The 23,655-nt window shown below is 46.0% G+C and overlaps 1 protein-coding gene across 1 annotated transcript in view; it reads right to left on the reverse strand.

Annotated features, from left to right (window-relative positions):
- Positions 1 to 15,934, reverse strand: part of EEIG2 (EEIG family member 2) — a 54,550-nt gene extending 38,616 nt beyond the window's left edge. The window contains exon 1 of the mRNA XM_037152488.2: positions 15,457 to 15,934. Coding sequence (XP_037008383.1) covers positions 15,457 to 15,596 — 140 coding nt within the window. The 5' untranslated portion in view covers positions 15,597 to 15,934. The remainder of the gene's footprint in view (positions 1 to 15,456) is intronic.
- Between the last annotated feature and the right edge of the window lie 7,721 nt (positions 15,935 to 23,655).

A 23,655-nucleotide genomic window follows, 5' to 3' on the forward strand; every position in this document is an offset into this window, starting at 1 on the left:
CAAAATGTAACAATGGAAAATAAAATGTTAATAACTTCGTATGTAGACACCAGCCCTAGAGGATTCCCAGAAATCACTTTTGCAACGTGGCTGCCATCTGCAAACAGGAAAGATACGAAATGTTGATTAGAAAGACAATGTCACTAAATGAGTTCATTCGAATGCTATGCTACTGATGACTCACTAAAACGAAATGAAGCAAACATGTAAAGTCCAAAATCAGAATTATGGGTAGTTCCTCGTTTCATTAAGTTACAAGAAACCTTGGGTGTAAGCTAGTTTCTAAGTCCCAATGCTTGGAAATAACTATTCGATTAGGAAAAGCCTGAGAATGTCTTCTGAAAAAAGTAAACAGGTTCCAGGAAAGAAATTTTATTTTTTCTTGAAGAAAGACAGACTTTCAGTCGTAGGTTTGTTTTTAGTATTGTATCCCTATTTTATTTTACACTACTCCTTTGCCCCAAACTATAGTCATGTTCAAGTCTCTCTCTTAAAAATAAATACATAAACTAAAATTGTTGTTGTTTGTTCCTGCTTCCCCTCTTTTACTGAATTCTACTTTTCTCTTTTGCTTTATTTTAGCAAACGTTCCAAACTGAAGGCAATGCTACTCAAGGCTTCGGCTGCTTCCCCTGCTCACTTCCTAACTGGAGCTTGGCTTCTGCTCCTGGAAGCTCCTCCCTCCAGCTCTCCACCCGACAGCCAATCAGGGAAGAAGACACTGGGCCTCTACCTTCCAGCACACAAAAACCCAACTCAGACCGGATTAAAGTTTTAAAGGTGAGCACTGAAACCAGGACACTTCCAAAGGGAAACACAGGCTCTTTGCTGGAAGTCTTGGTAATGGATTTTTTTGCTTTGACACCAAAAGCAAAGGCAAGAAAAAATAAACAAGTGGGACTCTACCAACTTAAAAAGCAACTGCACAGCATGGAAAACCACGAAAAAAGAGAAAAGTACCCTTCTAAAGGGGAGCAAATATCTGATGAGGGATTAACATTCAAAATATATAAAGAAATTCATACAACAGCAAAAGAAAACCCCAAATAATCTGATTAAAAAATGGACAGAAGAACCTTGGCCTGTGTGGCTCAGTGGGTTGGGCATCGTCCCACAAGGCAATAGTTTGTGGGTTCGACTCTTGGTCAGAGCACATGCCTGGGTTGTGGGTTTGGTCACTGGGTGGGAGTCGCTCTCACACTGACGTTCCTCTCCCTCTCTCCCTCCCTTCTTTTCTCTCTGATAAATAGATAAAAAGAGAAAAGGACAGAGGATCTGAACATTTTTCCCAAGGAGACGCATGTCCAACAGGTACATGAAAGGGTGTTCCACATCAGGAGAGCACAAACCAAAACCACGATGAGATATCGCTTCACACTTGTTAGAATGGTTGTCACCAAAAAGACAAGAAACAGCGAGTGCCAATGAGGATGTGAAGAAAAGGGAACTCTTGGGCCCTGTCGGTGGGATGGAAAACCAGCGCGGCCACTATGGAGGACAGAACGGAGGTTCCTCAAAAAATTAAAAACAGAATTAACTACCCTATGCCTCAGCAATTCCACTTCTGCGTATTTAAAAGAAAAGCAAAACCCAAAACAAAAAACCCCCACTAACTCAAAAAGATATAGACACCTGCATGCTCACTACAGTATGATTTATAAGACCCAAGACATGGAAACAACCTAAGTATTTTTTCAATGGATGTATGGATATATAAAACGTGATATACACACGCACAAAAATTATTCATCCATGAGGAAGGAAACCCTGCCATTTGCGACAACATAGCTGGGTGTTATGCCAAGTGAAATAAGTCAGAGAGAAAGACAAATACTATTCATTTTCTTGTGGAATTAAAAAACCCAACAAAACAGAACAAAACCCCAAGAAACCAAGCTTATAGAGAACTGACTGGAGATTGTCAGGGGTCGGGAGTGGAGTGTGTGAGAAAGAGGTGAAGGGGTCAAAGGGGAGAAGTCACGGAGATGCAACATACAGTAGTGACTGTAACTAACAACACTGCATCTTATGTTTCAAAGTTGCTGAAGAACAGAGCTTTAAAAATCCTCATCACAAGAAAAAGATTACTTTGTGACCAGTATGTTTGGTGACAGATGTTGACTCCACCTGCTGTGGCAATTATTTTGCCACATACTTACTGGGTTGCCCAATAAGTTCGTTTATTTTTTTCCCCAATGATGGTTTTAGTAGAGCTTAGCGGTCTTTCACTTCATTCGAAACAAGTTTGTTAGATTGTACTGTGACAGCTGTCATTTGAGTGTGCATTAAAAAAACTTATCAAAGTCGGTTAATTTTTCTGCAGCCATTTTAATGTTGAAGATGGAAAAAAATGGGCAACATTTCAGTGTCTTCTGCTTTATTATTTCAAGACAGGTAAAAACGCAACTGAAACAGAAAAAGATGTGTGCAGTGTGTGGAGAAGGTGCTGTGACTGATCAAACGTGTCCAAAGTGGTTTGCGAAGTTTCTTGGTACTGTTGACATTTTGGCCAAATAATTCTGTGCCGTGGGGCTGTCTGATGCATCGGAAGGTGTTTAGCAGCACCCCTGGCCTCTACCCACTAGAAGCCAATAGTAGGAGAGAGCCAATATACTCAAAATATCTAAATCCATAGAGTTAATGGTGAAAATGAAAAATGTGCTCTTTATTTTACAGGAAAAAAGAAACGGACTTTCTGGCCCACCCAATGCAAATACTGAATCGTTATCTTGGGAGGTTAAATGGGGGCAGAAGGCTCAAGGAAGCCAAGACAGCCACGGTTCAAGCCGTAGCTAATTATCACAAAATTCCACACAGAGCAAAAGGCACCAAATAGAAAACACTGAGCAGACGTGGCAATTAGAGACAACCGATGAAGAGTTCTGCTGCGGGGTGTGAGGAAGTCAGAGTGTGGGGTGGAGGGCGGAGGAGCAACGCCTAACTTTTTCATGAAATTTGGATCAGAATGGCATCGAGAAAGGAGAGGAAAATTAGGTAAAGGTGGGACCCAAGGACCAGGAAAATGGGCTGGCACTGAAGAGGAGGAAGAGTATCTTGTCCTGTGAGATGAGAGTGAAGAGATTATTGAGGATGAAGATAAGTCGTTAGGTTAAGGTTAAGTCCTCAGGTCTTGAAGATTAATTGTCAGTAGGGGGTTGCAAGACAGGAAGACAGACGGAGATCATGAAGGTCCCTCAGGAGGGGAAAGGCAGGACCTAACGTGACCTCCTTCTGCACTTCCAGGACTGGCAGCTGGAGCCATGTCTTGTGTGACCTGGGCCTTAGAAATGACACTCAGTCGTTTCCTATCCATATCGGAAATCCTTTTTTTCTTTTTAATATATTTTATTTATTATGCCATTACAGTTCTCCCCATTTCCCCCCTCCTTCATTCCCCTTCACCCTGCACACCCCTCCCCCACCATTCCCCCCTTTAGTTTATGTCCATGTATCACAAGTTCTTTAAGATTCTATATTTCCCCTACTACTCTTGCCCTCCCCCGTCTATTTTCTACCTACCAGCTATGCTACTTATTCTCTGTAGCTTTTCCCCCTTCTCCTCCTCCCATTCCCCTGTTGCTAACCCTCCATGTGATCTTCATTTCTATGGTTCTGCTCCTGATCTAGCTGTCCTCTTAGTTTGCTTTAACCCAACCCCCCCCCCCCTCTTTTCTTAAATAAAGTGTGGTTGTTAATAACTGTGAGTTTGTTGTTAGTTTACTGTTTGTATTTTTAATCATCTTCTTTTCTTGGGTAAGTCCCTTTAACATTTCATTATAATAAGGGCTTGGTGATGATGAACTCCTTGAACTTGACCTTATCTGAGAAGCACTTTATCTGCCCTTCCATTCTAAATGAAAGCTTTGCTGGACAGAGCAATCTCGGATGTAGGTCTTTGGATTTCATGAGTTGGAATACTTCTTTCCAGCCCCTTCTTGCCTGTAAGGTCTCTTTTGAGAAATCAGCTGACAGTCCGATGGGAACTCCTTTGTAGTCAGAAATCCTAAGGCCATTCAGTTCTCTGCATACCTTTCACTCCTGTAATCTTCAGGAAAAGACAGAGCACCACATCCGGGTCACCTAGCTATTCTCCCCAAATCCCCCGTCTGCTCTTTCCTGCCATTCTCTTCATCATCACTCTGATCATTCCCCTGTTGCTGCTCCTTCCCCTCTCACTCTACCAACCACACAACCTGAGATCCTGGTTCCGTGGTCAGGCGCCCTCTTACCCCCTCCACTTCTTCATGGAACACTCACGCACTGCCTAACTACAACCCGGCTACCTCTCGAGGACACCCCTGTCCTGCTGCCCTGCAGGGTGGGTGTGCTTACTCTCCACCCCCATCTTCCACAGGAGGCATGTGGCACCTGGCTAGGCCACACTCTCCCTCTCGTTAAGGGCACGCTGAAGTACCTGTGTTTCCTCCTCTCTCTCTTTCACTCCCCACAGCAGCAACCACATTGGCTGCTTTACACCAGGCCAGTATCCGAACGCCCAGGACTCAGAGTCTCTGCCTTGTGCTGTCTGCATACCATTCCAGTGACACCCACACCCTGCACTGGGCCAGCTCCCTTGACGGCCCTACTGAAGAATCTCAAGCTCTGACAGCCTGAGACTGTCCTCTGAGCACACCCCACCCCATCCAGCCCACTCCAGCCTCATTCCTCCTGGGCACCTGCATCTCCAGCCATTCCCTGGTTTCCTGATTCATCTTCCTGGCCTCCTTTCTCCTTTCAGAGTGTGGACCCCATGACTGATTCCTTCCATTCCTTTCTCACCAACACTTTCCTTGTCTTAGTTCCCTTGTCTTTTTGGCCTTTCCACATACCTACAAACTTCTAAACTGGAATCGACCCCCATCTACGTCCCCCCATCTAAGAGCACTGCTGGAGAAATATGCAGGAACACGCACCTTGCCCTCACTAACAATTCACGTTTTAAATTTCAGCTGAGCCATCTGGACTTGCCTGTGGTCAGCTTCCTCCCCCATTCATTCCACACAGAAGCTTTTCTGATCTTTTGTCCTTGTCCTCCAGTCCCTTATTCCACCTTCCGTGGTTGCCACTGAGAAAGCCAAGGTCATCAGAGGAGAATTCTCTTAAATTCTAGCTGTAAGCTAACCTACTAATTTTGCCTATGCCCCTCCCCTGCTTTTGGCTCCCTAGGCCCTACAATAGCAAAGCAAGTCCAGACTCCTGGAAACGAGCCTTCTCTCCTCCTCTCCTGCAGCGGCAGTAGTTCAGCACTCTGCTCACGGCGCCCCCAGCGCACGCACACCTGCTGCTACGCCATGTGTGTGCCACTCCTTCTATTACCCACCCCCCTTTCCCAGCTTGACTTTGTTCAAAGCCTTGTGAGGAATTCCCTTCCACGACACTTCTCCTGCCCACCCCCCCACCCGGAAGAAGCATTACACGCTTCTTCCTACCTTTCCTTGTATTAATTTTCGCTACTATAAATTTTACACTCACTGCATGGGAATGTTTTATAAAGGTAATTAAAACACTAATTTGTAATTTGGGTGAAATAACTGGCAGAAACGAGCATACAGGGATTGAGAGGTGAAATCACAGTGAGACCGTGAGGAGAGATTTCATTCATTCAACAAATAACCAACGTTTCAGAAGGACGAGCGTTTGTACTTGGTGTTGGAGGGGATTGGTGGGTGGGCAGAAAGCTGATGAGGCATCTGATCCGATCTTAAAGAATGGCTGGAGTTTGAATCAACGAATGAAATGGTGAAGAAGCAGGAAAAGGAGAGAAAACCAAGCAGGCAGAAATGCACGTATATTTGGCTGACAGAGGCTGACCAGTCTCGGCTAAGACGGAGCAGTATTAAGGAAGAGCAGTATTAAGAAACAAAATTTAAAGCTTAATCACCAATGTTAACATCCTGACTTCCGCCAAGATGGAGGCATAGGTGGATGTGCCGTGCCTTCTCACACAACCAAGTTTAGAGACAACTAAATATTAGCAACAGAAAACAGCCAGAACACAGAAAATTGAACTTTTCGGAAGTCTGTTAACAACAAATTCTTCAGCCTGACTGGTAAGGGGCAAAACCAAGCAGCTGGTGGAGCGGGGTTGCACAGGAAAACTCGGTCAGACAGACTCAGGGGCCCAGAATCCTGAGCCACCGAGCCAGCGACCAAGCGAGCAACCGCGGGGAAACAGCGAGGGAGCAGGGCTGCGGGTTGACTGTGGTCGCGCATTGGTGCGCAGATAGACAAGCGAGGGAGTGGGCGATTGTACCAGGTCCCCGAGGCAAGTGGCAGGGAGGGCGCCGCCATTTCCCTGCTCTGACCCCACCTCCACATACAGCGTCATAACCCAGCGACTCTGAGTGGCCCGGCCCAGGTGAACCACCTAAGCCGCTGCTCCTCACCCAGTGGCACGAAACAGCAGAGGGGGCCGCCATTTCCCTGCTCTGACCACGCCCCCACATACAGCGTCACAACCCAGCGACCTGGGAGTCCAAGGCGCCGCTCCTCACACTTAAAGGGCCAGAACAGACCAAAAATGGCTCAAGAAGATCTCAAAGCCCCAGAGCCTATAAATCTAAGCGATGAAGAAATAGCAAAACTCTCAGACGCAGTTTAAAACACTGGTGATCAGGATCCTCACAGAACTGGTTGATTATAGCCACAAATTAGACAAATAGATGAAGGTGAAACTAACTGAAATGAATGGAATTGCACAGGACACCAATAGGAATGAAAAGGAAACTGGGACTCAAATCAATGGAGTGGACCAGAAGAAAGCAAATAATGGCCAAACAGAAAAGAGTCAGGAAGCAAGAATTCAAAGAAATGAGGAGAGGCTTAGGAACCTCCAGGACATCTTTAAACGCTCCAACATCCGAATTATAGGCGTACCAGAAGGGGAAAAGGCACAGCCACCAGTGGAAAACTTATTTGAACAAATAATAAAGGAGAACTTCCCCAATCTGGCAAAGGAAATAGACTTCCAGGAAATCCAGGAAGCTCAGAGAGTACCAAAGAAGTTGGACCCAAGAAGGAACACACCAAGGCACATCATAATTACATTAGCCAAAATTAAAATGAAGGAGATAATCCTAGAAGCAGCAAGAGATAAGAGGACAGTCACCTACAAAGGAGTCCCCATCAGACTGTCAGCTGATTTCTCAAAAGAGACCTTACAGGCAAGAAGGGGCTGAAGAAGTATTCCAAGTCATGAAATCCAAAGACCTACAACCAAGATTGCTCTATCCGGCAAAACTTTCATTTAGAATGGAAGGGCAGATAAAGTGCTTCTCAGATAAGATCAAATTCAAGGAGTTCATCATCACCAAGCCCTTATTATATGAAATGTTAAAGGGACTTATCTAAGAAAAAGAAGTTAAAGAAACATGAACAGTGAAAGGACAACAAACTTACAGTTATTAACAACCACACCTAAAACAAAAGCAAACTAAAAGGACAGCTAGATCAGGAGTGGAAACATAGAAATGAAGATCTCAAGGAGGGTTAGCAACAGGGGAGTGGGAGGAGGAGAAGGGGGGAGAAGGTACAGAAAATAAGTAGCATAGACAGTAGATAGAAAATAGATGGGGGGGCAAGAATAGCATGGGAAATATAGAATCTAAAGAACTTGAGACACATGGACATAAACTAAAGGGGGGGTAATGGTGGAGACGGGGGGGTAGGGTGGAGGGGAATGAAGAGGGGAATAGAACAACTGTAACAGCATAATCAATAAAAAAAATTTAAAAAAAAAAGCTTAATCACCAAATCTTGGAGTTAGAAAGGACCTTATGACTCATCTAAGTCACCGGTCCTTCTTTTTTTTTTTTTTTAAAGATTTTATTTATTTATCTTTAGAGGGGAAGGGGGGAAGGAGAGAGGGAGAGAAACATCAATGTATGGTTGCCTTTCGTGCGTCCCTTGATGGGAACTGGGCTGCAGGGAACCGGCCTGAAACCCAGGCATGTGCCCTGACTGGGAATTGAACCGCGATTGTCTGGTTCGCAGGCCTGCGCTCAATCCAATGAGCTACACCAGCCAGGGCTAAGTCACCGGTCCTTCTAATGAAGGGTGACCTTCCTGACAAAGGGACAAGCCGTACAACAGAATTGTTCTCTTGTAAATGTTTCACTGAGTATCATACAGTTAGGCTGTGTGTCACATTTAAATATCCTACTGAACACACATGCCTTCTTTAACATCTCATGCAACATAAATCTCTTCCCTCCTTATGGGACTTTCAAATACCTTTCACTGAACTGATGTCTGACCTTGAAAAAATGAAGGTCACTTTTCTGAGGATCAGCGTTCTCCTCTCTAAAAGAGAGGTAAGAGGGGTGTGGCAGAGGCTAATTGTCCCCTGATATCTGCCCTCCCCCTTCTGTTCATCGTAACTGAATCATTTGCTGGGCACCTGGATACCCAGCAAAGACCACGTTTCTCAACCCTCCTTGGGACTGGATGTGGCCTGTGCTTACGCTTGGGTCAATGGGCGGTGAGCAAAAGGGACCCTCCCCTTCCTATTCCTCTTCCCCAGAGGCTGGAATTCGGATGTGGGACCAGCTTCGTCTGTCCCTGTGGATGGCAACAATACCCTGGGCAGGACAGAGCAACCAGATAAAGTCAGGGCTCTGACAACTTCACAGAGCACAGCCACCCCACCAGCTTGGGCTTTACACAAGAGAAGAATAAACCTCCACCTTGTTTAAGCCACTTATTATTATTTTTTTAATATATGTGTACAGCACCTGGCGCATACCCTAACCCAATAAGAGGTACCACCTCTATAAAAGAGATTTTTTAAATAATTTTTTAAGATCTTTATTATTATTATTATTATTTATCTTTAGAGGGGAAGGGAAGGAGAGAGGGAGAGAAACATCAATGTATGGTTGCCTTTTGTGCGTCCCCTGCTGGGAACTGGCCTGCAATCTAGGCATGTGCCCCGACTGGGAATCGAACCATGATTGTCTGGTTCGCAGGCCTGCGCTCAATCCACTGAGCTACACCAGCCAGGGCTTAAAAGAGATTTTTATAAGAATTAAATGAAGTTAGGGACGTAAAATATAGACGCAGATATACAAGTTCATTTTTTATGACTTGAAGACCATCATCTTTTCTTGATATTCACCTCAGACTCTGTTATTGACATAATTCACGATTCCTCAGAATCTTCATGTATTGCGCTTCCCTGGTGGCTACCTAACACCCCTCAGAGGCTGACACCCTAAACTGAACGTGGGTGAGGATGTTCTGTTGTGTGTGTACAGCTGATAAAGAATCAGCAACTGGACCCTTCTGAAGTTCACTTTCAGTAATACTCTTACAAAGAATGAATGAACTGTGTACCCAGAACCCTACATACTTTCCCATGTGGCTCCCCCATATATTTAAATTTGGAGTCTGTGTGTATTTATGATCCTTAGCCAAGCTACAATAGCACTTTTCTCCAAACATCTGCACTCTTTGATAAATATTATAAATGGCCCACTGTGCAAGGCTTAGTGATACAAAAGCGAATATTAATTTACTGGCGTAAAACGGCATTAGTACTAATTTCACAAGGTAGTCATCCAGGAATGAGACTGAGTTTTGAGGGCTTACTATTGGCAAGTCCCGCCTGGGGGGTGTAGGGGAAGTACATGTGTGTGTACTATGTCTCGTCTCTTCCACATACAACCACCTCAGGGCAAACCGAAAGGGGCCAGGTCTCGCCACCTGTTCAGTGGTGTCATGTACTAGAACCAGTTTCCTGAGACTGGCATTCAGAACTGTATGTACGTATCCACTATTTTGTCAAACATAAAAATGAGAGCCCTGGTTGGTGTGGCTCAGTTGTGGAGTGCCACCCTGTAAAGTTAAAGGTCATGGGTTCCATTTCTGGTCAGGGCACACGCCTAGGTTGTGGGTTCGATCCCCGGTTGGGGTACAGACGAGAGGCAACCAATCCCCATTTCTCTCTCCCATTGATGCCGCTTTCTCTCTCTCTCCCTCCTTTCCCCTTCCTCTTTAAGATTAATAAGCATGTCCCGGGGAAGGATTAAGAAAAACATAAACATGAGAAAACACAGCACAAAATTTGAGAGGCAGCAGAGTTCAGCGATCGATGCCATGTGGACCCTGGAACCGACCACCCCGAGCTCCGGTGCTTTCCAGCTGTGCACACACCAGGCGCTCGGTGGTGTTCTGGTCGCCTCAGGCAGAAGGTACGTGTGATCATGGTGATAATGTGCTAGTGCCTTCCTCCCAGGGTTACTTTGAGAACGTGAAGGCTTAGAGAGGTTCCTGGCACATGGGGAAAGTGCTCAATAAATGTGGGCTACTATTATTAAAGCTACTGTAGTACGTGAATAGATCACCCCACTTCCGGTCAGGGGATAAAGAATTCTGTGCCATAGGGTCAAACAGCATTTACTAATACTGGTTATTTTTTATGTTTGCTACTCATGAGTGATTTTTTTTTCCCATCTTAGAAAGTCAATTTAATGTACTAAAGGGCAAGTTGATAATACGTATCAAAAGCCTGAAAAACCTGCAAGCCTTTTGACTCAGTAATCCCATTTCTAGTGTTAATCCTAATAATAATGAATGTTCATTAAATCTGGCTATCAGGATGCTCACGGTAGCATGTTTGTAAAACAAACATGCATGGATAGTATGATCCCATTTTTGTGTGTGTGTGTGTGTGTGTGTGTATACATAAGGATCAATAGACTCCTAGGTAATCCACCAAAATATTAATAACAGTGATTATCTCTAGTTGGTTCATTTTCCATGCAATTTTCTTTTCCTTTCGCTTTTCTATTTCCTAAAACTTCTACATGAATCCATATTACTTTTGCAATCAGGAAAAGGTTACTGAATGGGAATACAAAATGTGCAGTGAATTAAGATCTTGAGAACATGAACACAGACTCCGGCCAAAGACAAGAAATCCCTTTGGCTTGTTTACAGAGCAAAAAATCCAATACACAGATGTGCTTGTTGGCTTCCTGGACACTCCCTGAATCCACGTGGCTCTGTGCCGCCAGCCCATGTGAGACCTAGAAAAGTACGTAGTTATGGGCACCCACAAAGATGAACAGCATGAGGCAGACTTGGGAATCTCCCCAAAATACAGAGAAATCTTCTTATTCCTTTTATTCCAACAGTCCAGAAATTAAACCTGTCCTGACAGTCTTAATAAATCTGAAAGTGATTTAAACATTTTTACAAAGAAAGAGTGCTTTGAGAAGATTTAAATAATGTAACATCTTGCCTTTGAAAGGTCTGCAAAACTTTTTATTAGGCAATAACTCGGCTTCAATTTTCAGTAATCGTACGATGTATTTTCTGAACGCTTTATTAACTGTGCTACGTAATATCTGATCCTACAAGTAACATTCACTACAAATAAATACTTTTTGGTCTTTATAGTCTTTCTAACCTCTTCCCTGGATATTACCTTTCCAGGAGAAACTGAATTCTTCTAAAATTAGCTTTCGCTAACAATCTTTAAAAGGGCAAAACAAGAAACAAATACATTGTATGTCCACTGTTAATTGAAAAATAAAAGAAAATACGTTCAGTTAAAAGTAAACAAGTAAGTAGAAAGCAGAGGGCACACCAGTGTAAGGAGACACTAGTGGAGAAAGCTTGGTAAGCAGGCTTACTTACAATGGACGAAGACCTAAGAAATGCACCCTGAACATGTCTCATCGGGCTGCTACCTGTGTGTCGCATGTTAAATACATAGCTTAGTGCTTCACATCTTCCTCCTCCCTATATTATAGTCTCCCCAACAAAGCAAAATAAAACGAAGATGCTTCTTGACATCTTTCCTGTTGCGTCACCACGGCACTGACCGTAGCATTATCATTTCATTGGTCCCTACAAGTGAGAGGCCTCCAAGTTCAGGTTCTTAGTAGCTCCTGCCTGGGTTATTTTAATAGACTCCTGATTTGTCCCCCCATTTCTGATCTACCCCCATTTGAATCCAAAGAGCATCCACCCACTGGTCAGCTTATGTGCCGCTATAATCCCATTGTGATTTTCGGGGAGAATCTTAGATTAACTCTTATCTCTGAGCGGTGGAAAGCACAGGGCACCTTGACATCCAGAGTCTTGGTCTCCTGCTGCGATTCAGTGTGAACTCTCCCGGCTGATCTCATCAACTTCTGTGGAGGACTAGCTCAGGCTGTCCACTGCCTTCTGTCAATGCAAATGCATCCTCCCAGCATGCTGGAGAGCTGGTAAGGTTTTCAGTAACCATTACAGCTGTGAGTAAACTCTACCTTCGCAATGTCAACAACTCTCACCAACGGTCTGATTCAGTGGTCTGGCACTAATCATACTGTGTCCTTCTATCAACAATTATACGTCTATGGTCTAAGTTAATTGAATAAATGTGATTCCCTCGTGGGCCTTTAGTTTTTGTTGTACTTCTCATAGCCACTGACAGCTCGAAACCTGGTAAATCCTTGATATCTGATGAATAATGAATGAGCAGCACCATCAGCTTTTTCACAAGTATAGTTACAATGTCCTGTGCACCTCTAAGGCTTTTCTCTAACACAATAAGTGATTATTTTTCATAGGCTCATGCATCTGGGGGCTGAAGACCACCCCGGGGCTCACAGGACTCAGCATATAGTCACGCTCATGTCTGAGATTTACTACAGCAGAAGGAATCAAAGCAGATCAGCCCAGGGAATAAAAGGTACAGGGGACAAAAGTCCTGAGAAACCAAGGGAAAGCTTCTAAGAGTCCTCTCCCAGGAAACACAACTTCTCCAGCATCCAAATGCAACAGCACAGGCTGTATCCCAAAGGAGCTTGTTAGAGACATGCTGCCTACGGCTTTTTTTTTAGGCTGGCCACATAGGCACCCTCTGCCTGGCACAGACCTCCAGGCTCCCAGATAGTATCTGGCATAAATCACACAGTAGTCTGGGCGCAGCCAGCGTAGGGGCCTGCTGGTCATTCGGGCTCCCAGGCGCCAGCAGCTCGAAGCAGGCCTTTCTAAGGAAAGTAATCTTGCACATGCTGTGTAGTTCACCTCATGTTTTCCTGGGAGAGATGTTCAAGTGTGAACTGTATCGAGTTGATAAGAGGCATGGAAAGGGATCTTTAAAACAATTAAAATCTAGCATTTCTTTAGAGACGCACTGCCTGGACTGGCACCTAAGATTTAAAGTTATACAGATTTTAAATAACTCACATCCTTTGGGTATTTCGGGTTTTCTTTTTCCCTGGTAAATGGGGTGTAATATTCAACCCCAAACTTTCCTCGTTGTCAGGATAAAGGAAGTCAAGTGTAACATCTAACAAGCCCTCTTGGACAAGCTCCTGGTATTCTCCCTAAAAGTGAATTGGGTGCCAATTAGCTGTGGGGGCTGGTTCAGGTGCAGGGTCTTACTAAGTCCTCATAATAACCCCTCCTGCCAGTGATGGTTTCTACGTTATAGATGGAGGCTTTGGGAGGGTACATACCCCACCCAGGTTTCCTACGGCAGAGCTGGGTTTTAGGCAAAGAGCGGCCTAATTTCAAACCCTACCTCCACCTAACGAGGCACAGCCTCCTTATTATGGCTCCTTTACTGCCAAACGACCTGGGTGGGCTGGTTAGTTAGTTTGTACAGAACACTATTCTGAACCTTACTGATTCTGATTACAGCCACATTTTAGTTGGAAGACAAAGGGGTAAATTTAACCCAGATGTGCACCTTTTTCCTTTCCGACGTGTGCAGATTCCCAATCACACTATAGCCCTGGCTTGTTAAAACCACTGGGAACCTCCCATTCATCATAGGACACAGTTTTCTCTATTACCAGGCACTGAATCTGTTTGACATTACACAGACCTGTCTCAGAATCTTGGTGTTTGACTTAGCATATGTGGGGACCTTGGGGAAGTTTAGTAATGCTTTCTGAGTCTCAGTTTACTCATCTGCAAAATGGGAATCCCTAGGTCCTGGACTTGCTGTGAGAATAATATAAGGTGACATATTCAATGGACCCAGACTACACATAGTTGCTGAGTAAATGATTGCCTGCACCTGAATAACTGATTTGAGAGGAGCCAGCCATCTCAATAACCTGTGGGAGAAAGGAGATGGTAGGGAAGTACCCTGACCACCAGGTGTCACCACTGGTTCAGGAGACGGTGTCTAACGGCCAAAAGTGTGGCGTGTGACTCTGCAGCAAAACAGGGTAAGGTGCAGGGTAGGACGGTCACTTGCACCTACAGGTCATTATAGAATGGAAGTGGCTTTTCAATGCCTAACAGCTTTATTTGTTGCACCATTCTAAGCTCCACTGTTCTCTTACCTGTGTTAATTGTGACCACAGTATAATTAGCTGAATAGTCACAGAAGAAAAACGACCCTCAGCTGACCACGTTTCAATTCTAAAAATCAACAGTGCTTCATATCTGTCTGGCTTTGGCCAACGAGGTATTACAACTTCAGGTTTCCATAGGTTTCAGTATAGTCGCCATGGGCAATTTTCTGGCCCCAGTTCCGCAACCTATTGATGGACATTATGTCCTTTACATTATTAATAGGAATGACAAATAAAAGGGAAGTAGAATTCTTAGGGTAAAAGTAAACTCCATGAACAGTAAATTTAGGCAAAGGAAGCATCACATATTGATCCTTTTCCTTGATCTCAGGAACTGAAAAGCCCGTTTAAAAAAATGCTGTAAATTTTCTATTTTCTTAAGGAACGCTTAGCTTAGGGTAAATCTGTCAACCTAGGAAAAGCCCTGAAAGGACTCAAGAATGACTCCTGATTTTATTCTGCAACCTGCCAACGACCCCTCCCTGACTGCCCAGGGGTTCATTTCAAATTTGTGGGGGAAGGGGGCAGGGTCTTGGCTCTCGTTCTGGGTCTAGGTCCTCTGCACTGAGAACCACTGCTGGCCACACCAAGGTGGGTCACTCAGGCACTGCGAGCGCGGACCCGGGCACTCCGCTCCCCGAGGAGGCACTGACTGTTGTCCGGCCCGCCAGCGAACACCTGCCTCCATCCAGCCCGTCCAGGCCCAACCCTGGCTCCAGGTGGCCGGCAACCGACAGGGAGGAGGAGTCAGGCTCCGCACCGGCTTCTGCTCCGAGCTCGTGCTCGGAACTCCAGCACTTAGGGTTATTTCTGTGAGTTTTAACAACAGCTCAAGTTCCACTCTGCATTTCACAAATATGGAAATGTCTTAAGAGAAACCAGAAGCATCCTCTCCCTTCTGGCCGTTGCTCCCTAGCCTAGAAAATTTAGGGGGGGAAGAGCAGATCCCAGGAAGCACCTGGAATCAGGAGGGCAGAAGCCCAGATGAGCGTATTTGCGAAGAAGCACTTTGTGCAGATCAATACATTGCTGACCGATTTCAGGATGGTCCCGAGAGAGGCGCCCACGAGGCCGGCCGTCCTGCCAGATCGCAGGGGCGGCGGAAGGACGTGCCGGCCCCCACCCCGGCCCCGCGGGCGCGCCCGCGCCTTACCTGGGGGACTCGGCCGTGAAGCTGCCGCCGTCCAGCAGCCGCATCTTGCAGAAGAGGACCCCGTTGACGAAGGGCACCGAGGAGAGCTCCTCGAGCTGGAAGTCCACCCTAAACTTAAACTTCTTTTTCTTCATCATCATGAGAGCCAGGCGCCGGCGAGCGGGGTGCGGGGGCGGGCCCCAGGGGCGCGCGGGCCGCCACCGCCTCAGCTCGGCCGAGCCCCGGGCCCGCCCAGCCCCATGGCCGGGGCCGCGAGCTGCGCGCGGGGGCGCGGCCAGGGGGCGCCGCGAGCCGGCCGGGGCCGGGGCCGCCGCCCCTCGCCGCGGTCCGGGCCGGAGCGCGGCGGCGGCCGCGGCGCGGGAGCGCTCGTGCTGCAGCTCGCCTGGGCGGTGGGCGCCGTTTCGGGGCGCAGCTCCCCGCCGCCGCCCGTCTGAGAGCCGGAGAGGCGCCGCTCTGAGAACCGCTGCTGCCGCCGCCGCCTCCTCCTCGGGCCCCGGGCGCCCCCAGCGGCGGCGGCCAGCGGCGCACCGCCGGGCGGAAGCGGGAGGGCGGGCGCTCCGCGGAGAAACCGGCCGCGAGGGCAGTTAGGGCGTCACGTTCTCCGGGGTTCAAAAAACGCCAGCCCGACCCAGAAGGAGCGCCCTTCTCCCGCTCGCTCGCCGCTTTCCCTCCCGGGTTGCTCCGCCCTGCGCCTCCCCAGGCCCCTCCAGCGGAGTGATTTCCCCCCTGGGACTGAGAGTCTGGGTGAATATTATTCATCGGAATCTCCACGTTGTTTTCACCAAACTGAAATCCTAAAGCTAAAACTTCCCGTAGGCGCTCTAAATTCACGAGCCTTTAATATAGAATAAGGACCAGGTAGGAAAGAGCAAAAGCATCAGAATGTATTGGGGGCCTACCAGGTGCCCAGGCACCGGCTGGACGCTGCAGGAGTTCTCTCTCGTTTATACTCTTAATTCCTGTCACCCAGGATAAAAGTACGGAACAGGTTAAAACAATAGCTTCCCTTTTCAAATTTGGCTGTACAGACAGAGAACCGAAAAGCCTAAAAATAAAGAAAGCTCCCTAGACGCCTAGTGTTTACCTGCCATCTGTAGGCAGGTAGCAATTTGTCGTTTAGGTGCACGTTGCCTACTTGCTCACACAATGCTCGGGTCCCCTCGCAGTAATCTCTGAAAGGGTGTCATTGATGAGGTTCCCATTCCCAGGTACTCATTTATGCATGCAGTCATTCCTATAAAAATATTTCTTTAATAGAATCGAATGTCAGTCTCCGGCTAGACCCAGTGATAAACCAAGTAAAAACAAAAGCCTGCCCTCAGAAATGTTACAGTCTAGTGAGGGAGACATATGTAAATCAGTCATTAGAAAACAAAACCTAGCATCAAGGTGTGTTTCTTCAGAATGAAGAAGCAATCTGTCTGGAACTCAGAAGAGGAAGCGATTAATTGAAGTGAATCAGTGATCTGAATTTTAACCCAGGACCAGGATTGCGCACAAAGTGGGAGTGATGTTCCACGTGGAAGAAATGGAAGGCGCCCAAGCAGAGTTTAGGATTTGGGGGCGCGGGGGGGGCTTGGTAGTGGATAAACTGGGTTGCACAGCAGGAGGAGGGGGGAAATGGTGGAAAGAGTTAAGGGGACGCCTTGAGGTTTGTAACTTGGACAACTAGATGGATGTTAATTCCATTGAATGAGCTTTGGAAGCTGGAGAAGGGCAAGATGGGAATGGACGAGGTAATGAGGATTTGAACTATCTGAAAGACAATTCAAAGAAAGAAGGGCAGCCTTAGCTCAGGTGAAAGGTTAAGACTGAAATATATGTTTGGGAACTAAGAGTATTCCCTGTGGGTGGAAGCCCCAAAGGTGGATACAAATGAGTTACTCTGAAGAACATTTAAAGGGTAGATGGAGGAAGAAGAGTTTGTGAAAGTGCCTGAGAACAGTCAGAAAGACAGTCTTAAAGACATTAAGAAAGATGGCCTGGAAGCCAAGAAAGAGTTTTAATCATTTGATGTTCATGGTTACTAAGAACTACCATGTGCTAGACACTATGCAGGGAACCTGTGATACAAATGAAAAGACACAGGGATTTATAAATGAATGGAGGATAGTGTAAATGTGAGGGTAACCTAGCAAGCAGGGCGGGGGGGGGGGGGGGGAGAGAGTTAGTTACTTAGTTATTTTCATGGTCCCTGGAGAACAGAGCAACAAGTTTCCAGAAAGTGCAGCAGAGCAATTCTGGAGCACTCGGACGGTGAGGGGAAGCAGAGTTTGCCACCCCAAACTAGGTCGTTTGGGATATGTATTCTTATAAGCTATTTTTTTTAGGAAATAAAAAAAACTCAGAAAGAACCTTGGATCCTCCCCCTTACCTGCCTAAAGGAATTCAGGTAGAAAAAAACCTTTTAAAGGAAGGAGTCACCACCTTATCTTAAATAAACTAAGTGTGACTTCAGGGAGGAACCTAGCAACAGCTGTTTGTTGGACTCCCCTGGATGTCTCATTGTTTCCAGGTGGCCCGGCATGAATTTGTTTACTAAAGGTTTGCTCTTTCTCACCTACCCCGTCCCCCCGCCCGCTAGAGCCCTGCCTACCTCCAGAACACCATTATATATGCTGTGTCCACCTTGACTGCCCTGTATGTCCTCAGGGGCCCCTACTCTATGGACCTTCTGTCCATACACACACATACACACACACATATGTAATAAACTCGGTTATTTTTCTCCTGTTAATCTCTCATGTTACTTCTATTACTAGAGCAGCCAGAAGAACTTAGATGGGTAGAAGGAAAATGATATTTCTCTCCTACGATGGAAAAGAAGCCTGTTCGGTTGAAGATCTCGAAGGTCATGGATAATCTTGGCAGAAGTCTCCCTAAAAGGTGGTGGCAGAGTAAGATTAAAATGGTCTGGGAAGTGAATGGAGGAGGGTAGTCATGAGGAGTGGGTGACTAAAAATGATTCTTTCAGGTCTTTTTGTTGAGTGAAAAGAGAGAGGACAGTAGCTAAAGGAAGAGGAGGCCCAAGCCTTTCCAGTGCCGTCTGGGAACCACTCGGGATTGACGGAGAGCCTGTTAGGTGCCAGGCACCTTCCAGGTCCTGGAGATCTAAGACACAGCAGCCGTTCCATACCCCACAGTCTACGGGAGGGAGGGTACTGGAGTCTACCGGACACAAGCAAGCAGGCAGTTACAGCACAACGTGCCCCGAGTTCTGTCTGTGCGTGACGGTGAGCGGAGGCTGCTGCTGGAGCACATAACCACATCTAACTAGGAAAGTAGGTTTGTTGAGTGACATTTGGGCTGAGGTCTGAATGAGGGAGTGGGGGTGGGGGGCGGTTTCCGGGAAGAAGCTCCTGCCTGTGCAGAGGCTCAGAGGAAGACAGACCATGCTGCAGGAGGAACTGAAAGTGGCTTGATAAGGGCTGCAACATAGAGTGGGGTGCGGCCACGGGCTACTGAATCCAGATTTGCATTTTATCGGGATCTCCAGCTGCAGCAAAACTAGAGGTAGGGAAAGAGCCTGGTGCTCCTTTTTAGACTCATGTCTGATTGTGAGACACTTTGTACGAGTCAAGGTCCAGGCAAGAAGCAGACATCGTGCTCAAAGTGTTTAAATAAAAAAAAAGTTTAATGAAAGGACCCTTTACAGGACTCTCTTTTTAAAAAGAGTTTATTTATTTATTTTTTAGAGAGAGGAGAAGGGAGGGAGAAAGAGAGGGGGAGAAACATCAGTGTTGCCGCCACCAGGGATCTGGCCTGCAACCCAGGCATATGCCCTGACTGGGATCGAACTGGTGAACCTTTGGTTCATAACCCACACTCAATCCACTGAACTACACCACCCAGGACTTTTTACAGAACGCCTCATAGGGCAGGGCAAGGGACCCACAGTCTGGTAGTACCTCCTGTTATCCAAAACTAACCCAAGCCATAAGGCAATGGAACCTTGAAGGTGTAGTTCATAGAAGATGCCCGCCCCCCTGGGGCACACAGAAGGTCACAGAGGATGGAGGGTGGATGGCAGTGAGGGGACAGAGAGCTACCAGCACATGCCTGATGCAGGTAGGGTTCTCTGGAGGAACCCGAAACCACTAGATATTTAAAATAACAAAGGGATATCAGCCAGGCCATTCAGTGCTTCTGAAACCCTTGGAAGGGCCGAAGGAGCAGAAGTCAATGGACCTTGAATCATTGAGTTCGCCTCATTTGTGGCAAACATCACTAGTGTTCACTAATATCTGGTTCTCCTTTACTTCCTGGGCATATGGGAGGTCACATTTCTGGGCCCCCTGTAGTTAGGTGGGGCCAGTAACATGTGAGAAGCAGTGTGTCACTTCTAGGAGGAGGCAGTAGAAAGCCTTTGAGCAGTGCCCTAGACTTCCTCTTCCTGGCCACGAGAGTCATGGAGGAAACCTTGGGTTAACACATAGTGGCTGCGGGGCTGAAGCAGCCCAGATCACTGAGTCAGCACGTGGAGTACTGCCAACACCAGCAGTAAATTCCCTCCCCGCACCCCTGCTGCTCCAGTTGAGATATAACTGCCGTATAACATTGCATTAATCCAAGAAGTACAATGCAGTGACTTGATTTAGGTCCATACTGTGAAATGATGACCACGATCCCTTTAGCATCCATCATCTCCCTCACTTCTGGCATCCGTTGGCTGGAAGTTGATGTCAAGGGAAATGTTGGAACTTACATGTTGAAGACGACAGAGCCTGGGTCCCTGGGTGACTGCGTGGCCAGAGTCACTCCCTTGCTCCTCCACCCCTGACCAGGGACACTGACATTGAACTGTCGTGTGAGCAAGAAATAAACTTCTGCTGTGGCCTTTCAAGGTATGTTAGTCACACCAGTGAGCATTACTGTAATACAGAAATTGTCACAGAGGTAGGGTGCTTCTCTAAACATCTAAAGTGAGTCAGGCAGGCAGGAGACGGCAGGGACACTAATATTAGGAGCTGGAAAATGGGCGTTGATGGTGAGACATCGGTAAGAGTTGTCCGCAATCATCAGAAGGCACGTTAAGTGCCTACAAAGTCCATAGCTCTAGCAGAGGCTGGAAAATGGAACATGAGTGGGTTATGCGTACTGGCTGCATTTAGAAAGGTATTAGGAAAATGAGCTCATGCAATAATAAACAGGTGTGCAGCACAGATGAAAAGGAATACAGAGAGCACAGAAATTTGGAGCCCCAAGGGGTGGGGAAAACCGGCTGCTCTAACCTGCAAAGAATGGGAAATGAGATCGAAAAAGCTTTCGAGCAACTCGGGCTCATTAAAACTCAGCCATGCAGCAGAGATTAGATTTAGGGTGTGGCCTTCACGTTTAAGTTTGATGGCCCTTCAATCTAAGAAGTATAGGGGTAAAAAAGCCAGAAAGAAGTTAGCATCGAGAATTATCTCTGGGAAAGAACCTCATTTAGTGTTACTGGTGTATGAGACTGGATGCAAACAGATCACGAGTCTTTTGTTTGGGGGACTGAAATGCTACGGAAATCACCAGCCTGGGTTACAAGCTTCACTGACTACCAGGAAGTCAGGCTTTCTAACCACCCGCTTCACTGTGGACTTAGAGGAAAAACTTTGAAGGGCAGAGCCATTGTGGTCCAGTGACCACAGGGGACCATGGACATGGGGCTCCTGACAGAAAGCAGAGGTGAGGTCTCGCCTGGGAATTTCCCTGGTCCTGCAGGTTCTGGGCCATCCCAGTGCCTCCGGGTGGAATTTTGCCTCTGCAGCCGCCCAGTGTCCCCCCGCTCCCTCCTTTCCCACCTGGAAGTGTCTACTGCAATACGTTCGCCTCATCATTATTCCCATATATTGGGCGTGATTGAGGAAGATCTTCCTAGTTCATAGGTCATAGTGAGCTTCGCACCCTTGGCACTACTGACTTCTTGGACCAGACGGTTCTTGGTTGTGGACCTGTCTGTGCTTTGTGCCGTGTCGGCAGCATCCTTGGCCTCTACCCGAACGATGACACGTGCATCCTCCTCCTTGGACTCCCATTTGGTCCCTCCTTTACTTGCCACCTTTGATCTAATGTTAGGGCCCCAATGGGAATGATCATGGCCTCACCTCTTCATTACTATTTGTATCGGGCAGAACTAGATTTCTCTCTCCAGAGAACACAAAATATGGATTTCATAAACAAATACATTACAGAAGTTTTAGAAAATAAGAGCCTTTTAGTAAAAGGTGAAAGATTTATACGATCCGAAGAGAAACCAGAGTATAATAAGAGCCTTTTAGAAAGTATTGATGCTCTCAAAAAAAAAAAAAAAAGCTGAGGAAAATTTTTAAGAACTCAAACCAGGCCAAGCTTGAATCCCAAATCTTATCTGTTGATTTAGAGCCAAATATGTACTTTTAAGATTTTATTTATTTATCTTTAGAGGGGAAGGGAAGGAGAGAGGGAGAGAAATATCAATGTATGGTTGCCTTTCGTGCGTCCCCTGCTGGGAACTGGCCTGCAGGGAACTGGCCTGCTACCCCGGCATGTGCCCTGACTGGGAACCGAACCATGATTGTCGGGTTCTCAGGCCTGTGCTCAGTCCACTGAGCTACACCAGCCAGGGCAGAGCCAAATATTTTTTACAAATTAGTAAACCAAACATAAATGGTTTCAAGGAACCAATCCTTAGCGAGGCACCTGGAAAGTGTTTTTAAAATTAGCATTATTTTCTATGTCTACACCAGAGATAGAGAACTTTCAGGCACATTTTAAAAATCTGTTATATATTTCTTGTTTCTAAAGCCTGCGAACTGACCAATTGGAATACAAAAATAAAATAGCTTCTATGGCAACCACAAGACAAAGGCCATGCCTCCCGTAATATCCCTAGCTCTCAGTTAGGGTTACAAACAGTTGGAACTCTGCAATGAATCAGTTATGACTTAACAACAATGGGCCTTGATTTAGAAGTTCCAAGGATTAATCCCAGGTCTGCTTCTGATGGTTTGACTTTGAGCAAGGGACAACTGCCCCATAGAACTTTCTATAATGATAGCAATATTCCCTGTTTTGTTCAAGATGGTAGCCACATGTTGTTACTCAACACGTGAGATGTGGCTGGTATGACAGAGGAAATGAATTTCAAGTTTCCTTCGGTCCTAATTAATTTAAATAGTCACATGTGGCTAATGGCTACCACATTCAGTCACTCAGCAAGCATTCGAGTGCCTGTCAGCTGCCAAGCCTCAGGCTCTGTGGGAAAGATGGGTCATCATAATGTCTTTGCCTTCAAGGAGTCAACAAGGGGAAAAGCTAAATAAATATTTGCTAAAACGTGTGCATTCAATGAACATGCACAAAGCACCCTGCACACAGAGGAGGAAGGGCAATGACCAGAAGGTGAGTCATCTCTAAGATCCTCTCCAGCTCTAAAACCATATGAATTAAGTTCAACAAATATCTACAGAGCACCTATTTCCTGTCTGGCTCAGCCTCGGCTTGATTTCTGAGCACAGCATCACCTCTCAGGGAGAGTAGCTGACAAATAGTATCAGGACTCTTAGTTTGTAGATTTGTCCATTCAGTATTTAGTGAGCGTTTATATACCACTTTGCTAGGCATGTATGAAAAAAATGAATCTGATCATGTTTTCAAGGTGATCTCAAAAGGGTAGAGCGAAACAAAAACAGACTTTGTGTTTTGAGAACTAAAATTACTGGGAGATGGGTTTGGTTCAATTTAGAGCTGAGAGTGTTTCAATTCAATGATATGTTTATTGGTCTTAATATTACTTTGGTCAGTCACATTTAGGACTGATGAGGTTTCAAATATTATTTCAACTCTCTGGAGCCAAACCAGCGGCCTTGACTCGCATTGATAATAAAGAAAGTGGACATAAAAGGAACAGGCGTGGGTGTTCACTTAAAACTACCCGTACACACACACACACACACACACACACTACCCGTAAGTTCTGCATTAGAATATATTCTAACGCAGTTAGAATGAATACTTTGAGAAAGTATTTCTTAACAAGAAGTATTTTTATTTTATATTGATAGCTAGATTTAAACGCATAACCCCCTTTCAGTGTTCTTTCTCTGCTTGTTTACTGGCATCTGGCTGCAGTATAAAGTCAGTATTTTTCCATGCATTAGATTATATTTTCTTTGACATAAAACTCTTATTTGCCTCAAATGCCTCTTATTTATTGGATATATAGATATTTATTTCTTCAGC

This window comes from Artibeus jamaicensis, unplaced genomic scaffold, assembly GCF_021234435.1.
Source record: "Artibeus jamaicensis isolate MK-2021 breed Jamaican fruit bat unplaced genomic scaffold, CSHL_Jam_final scaffold_1689, whole genome shotgun sequence".
Classification (NCBI taxonomy): domain Eukaryota; kingdom Metazoa; phylum Chordata; class Mammalia; order Chiroptera; family Phyllostomidae; genus Artibeus; species Artibeus jamaicensis.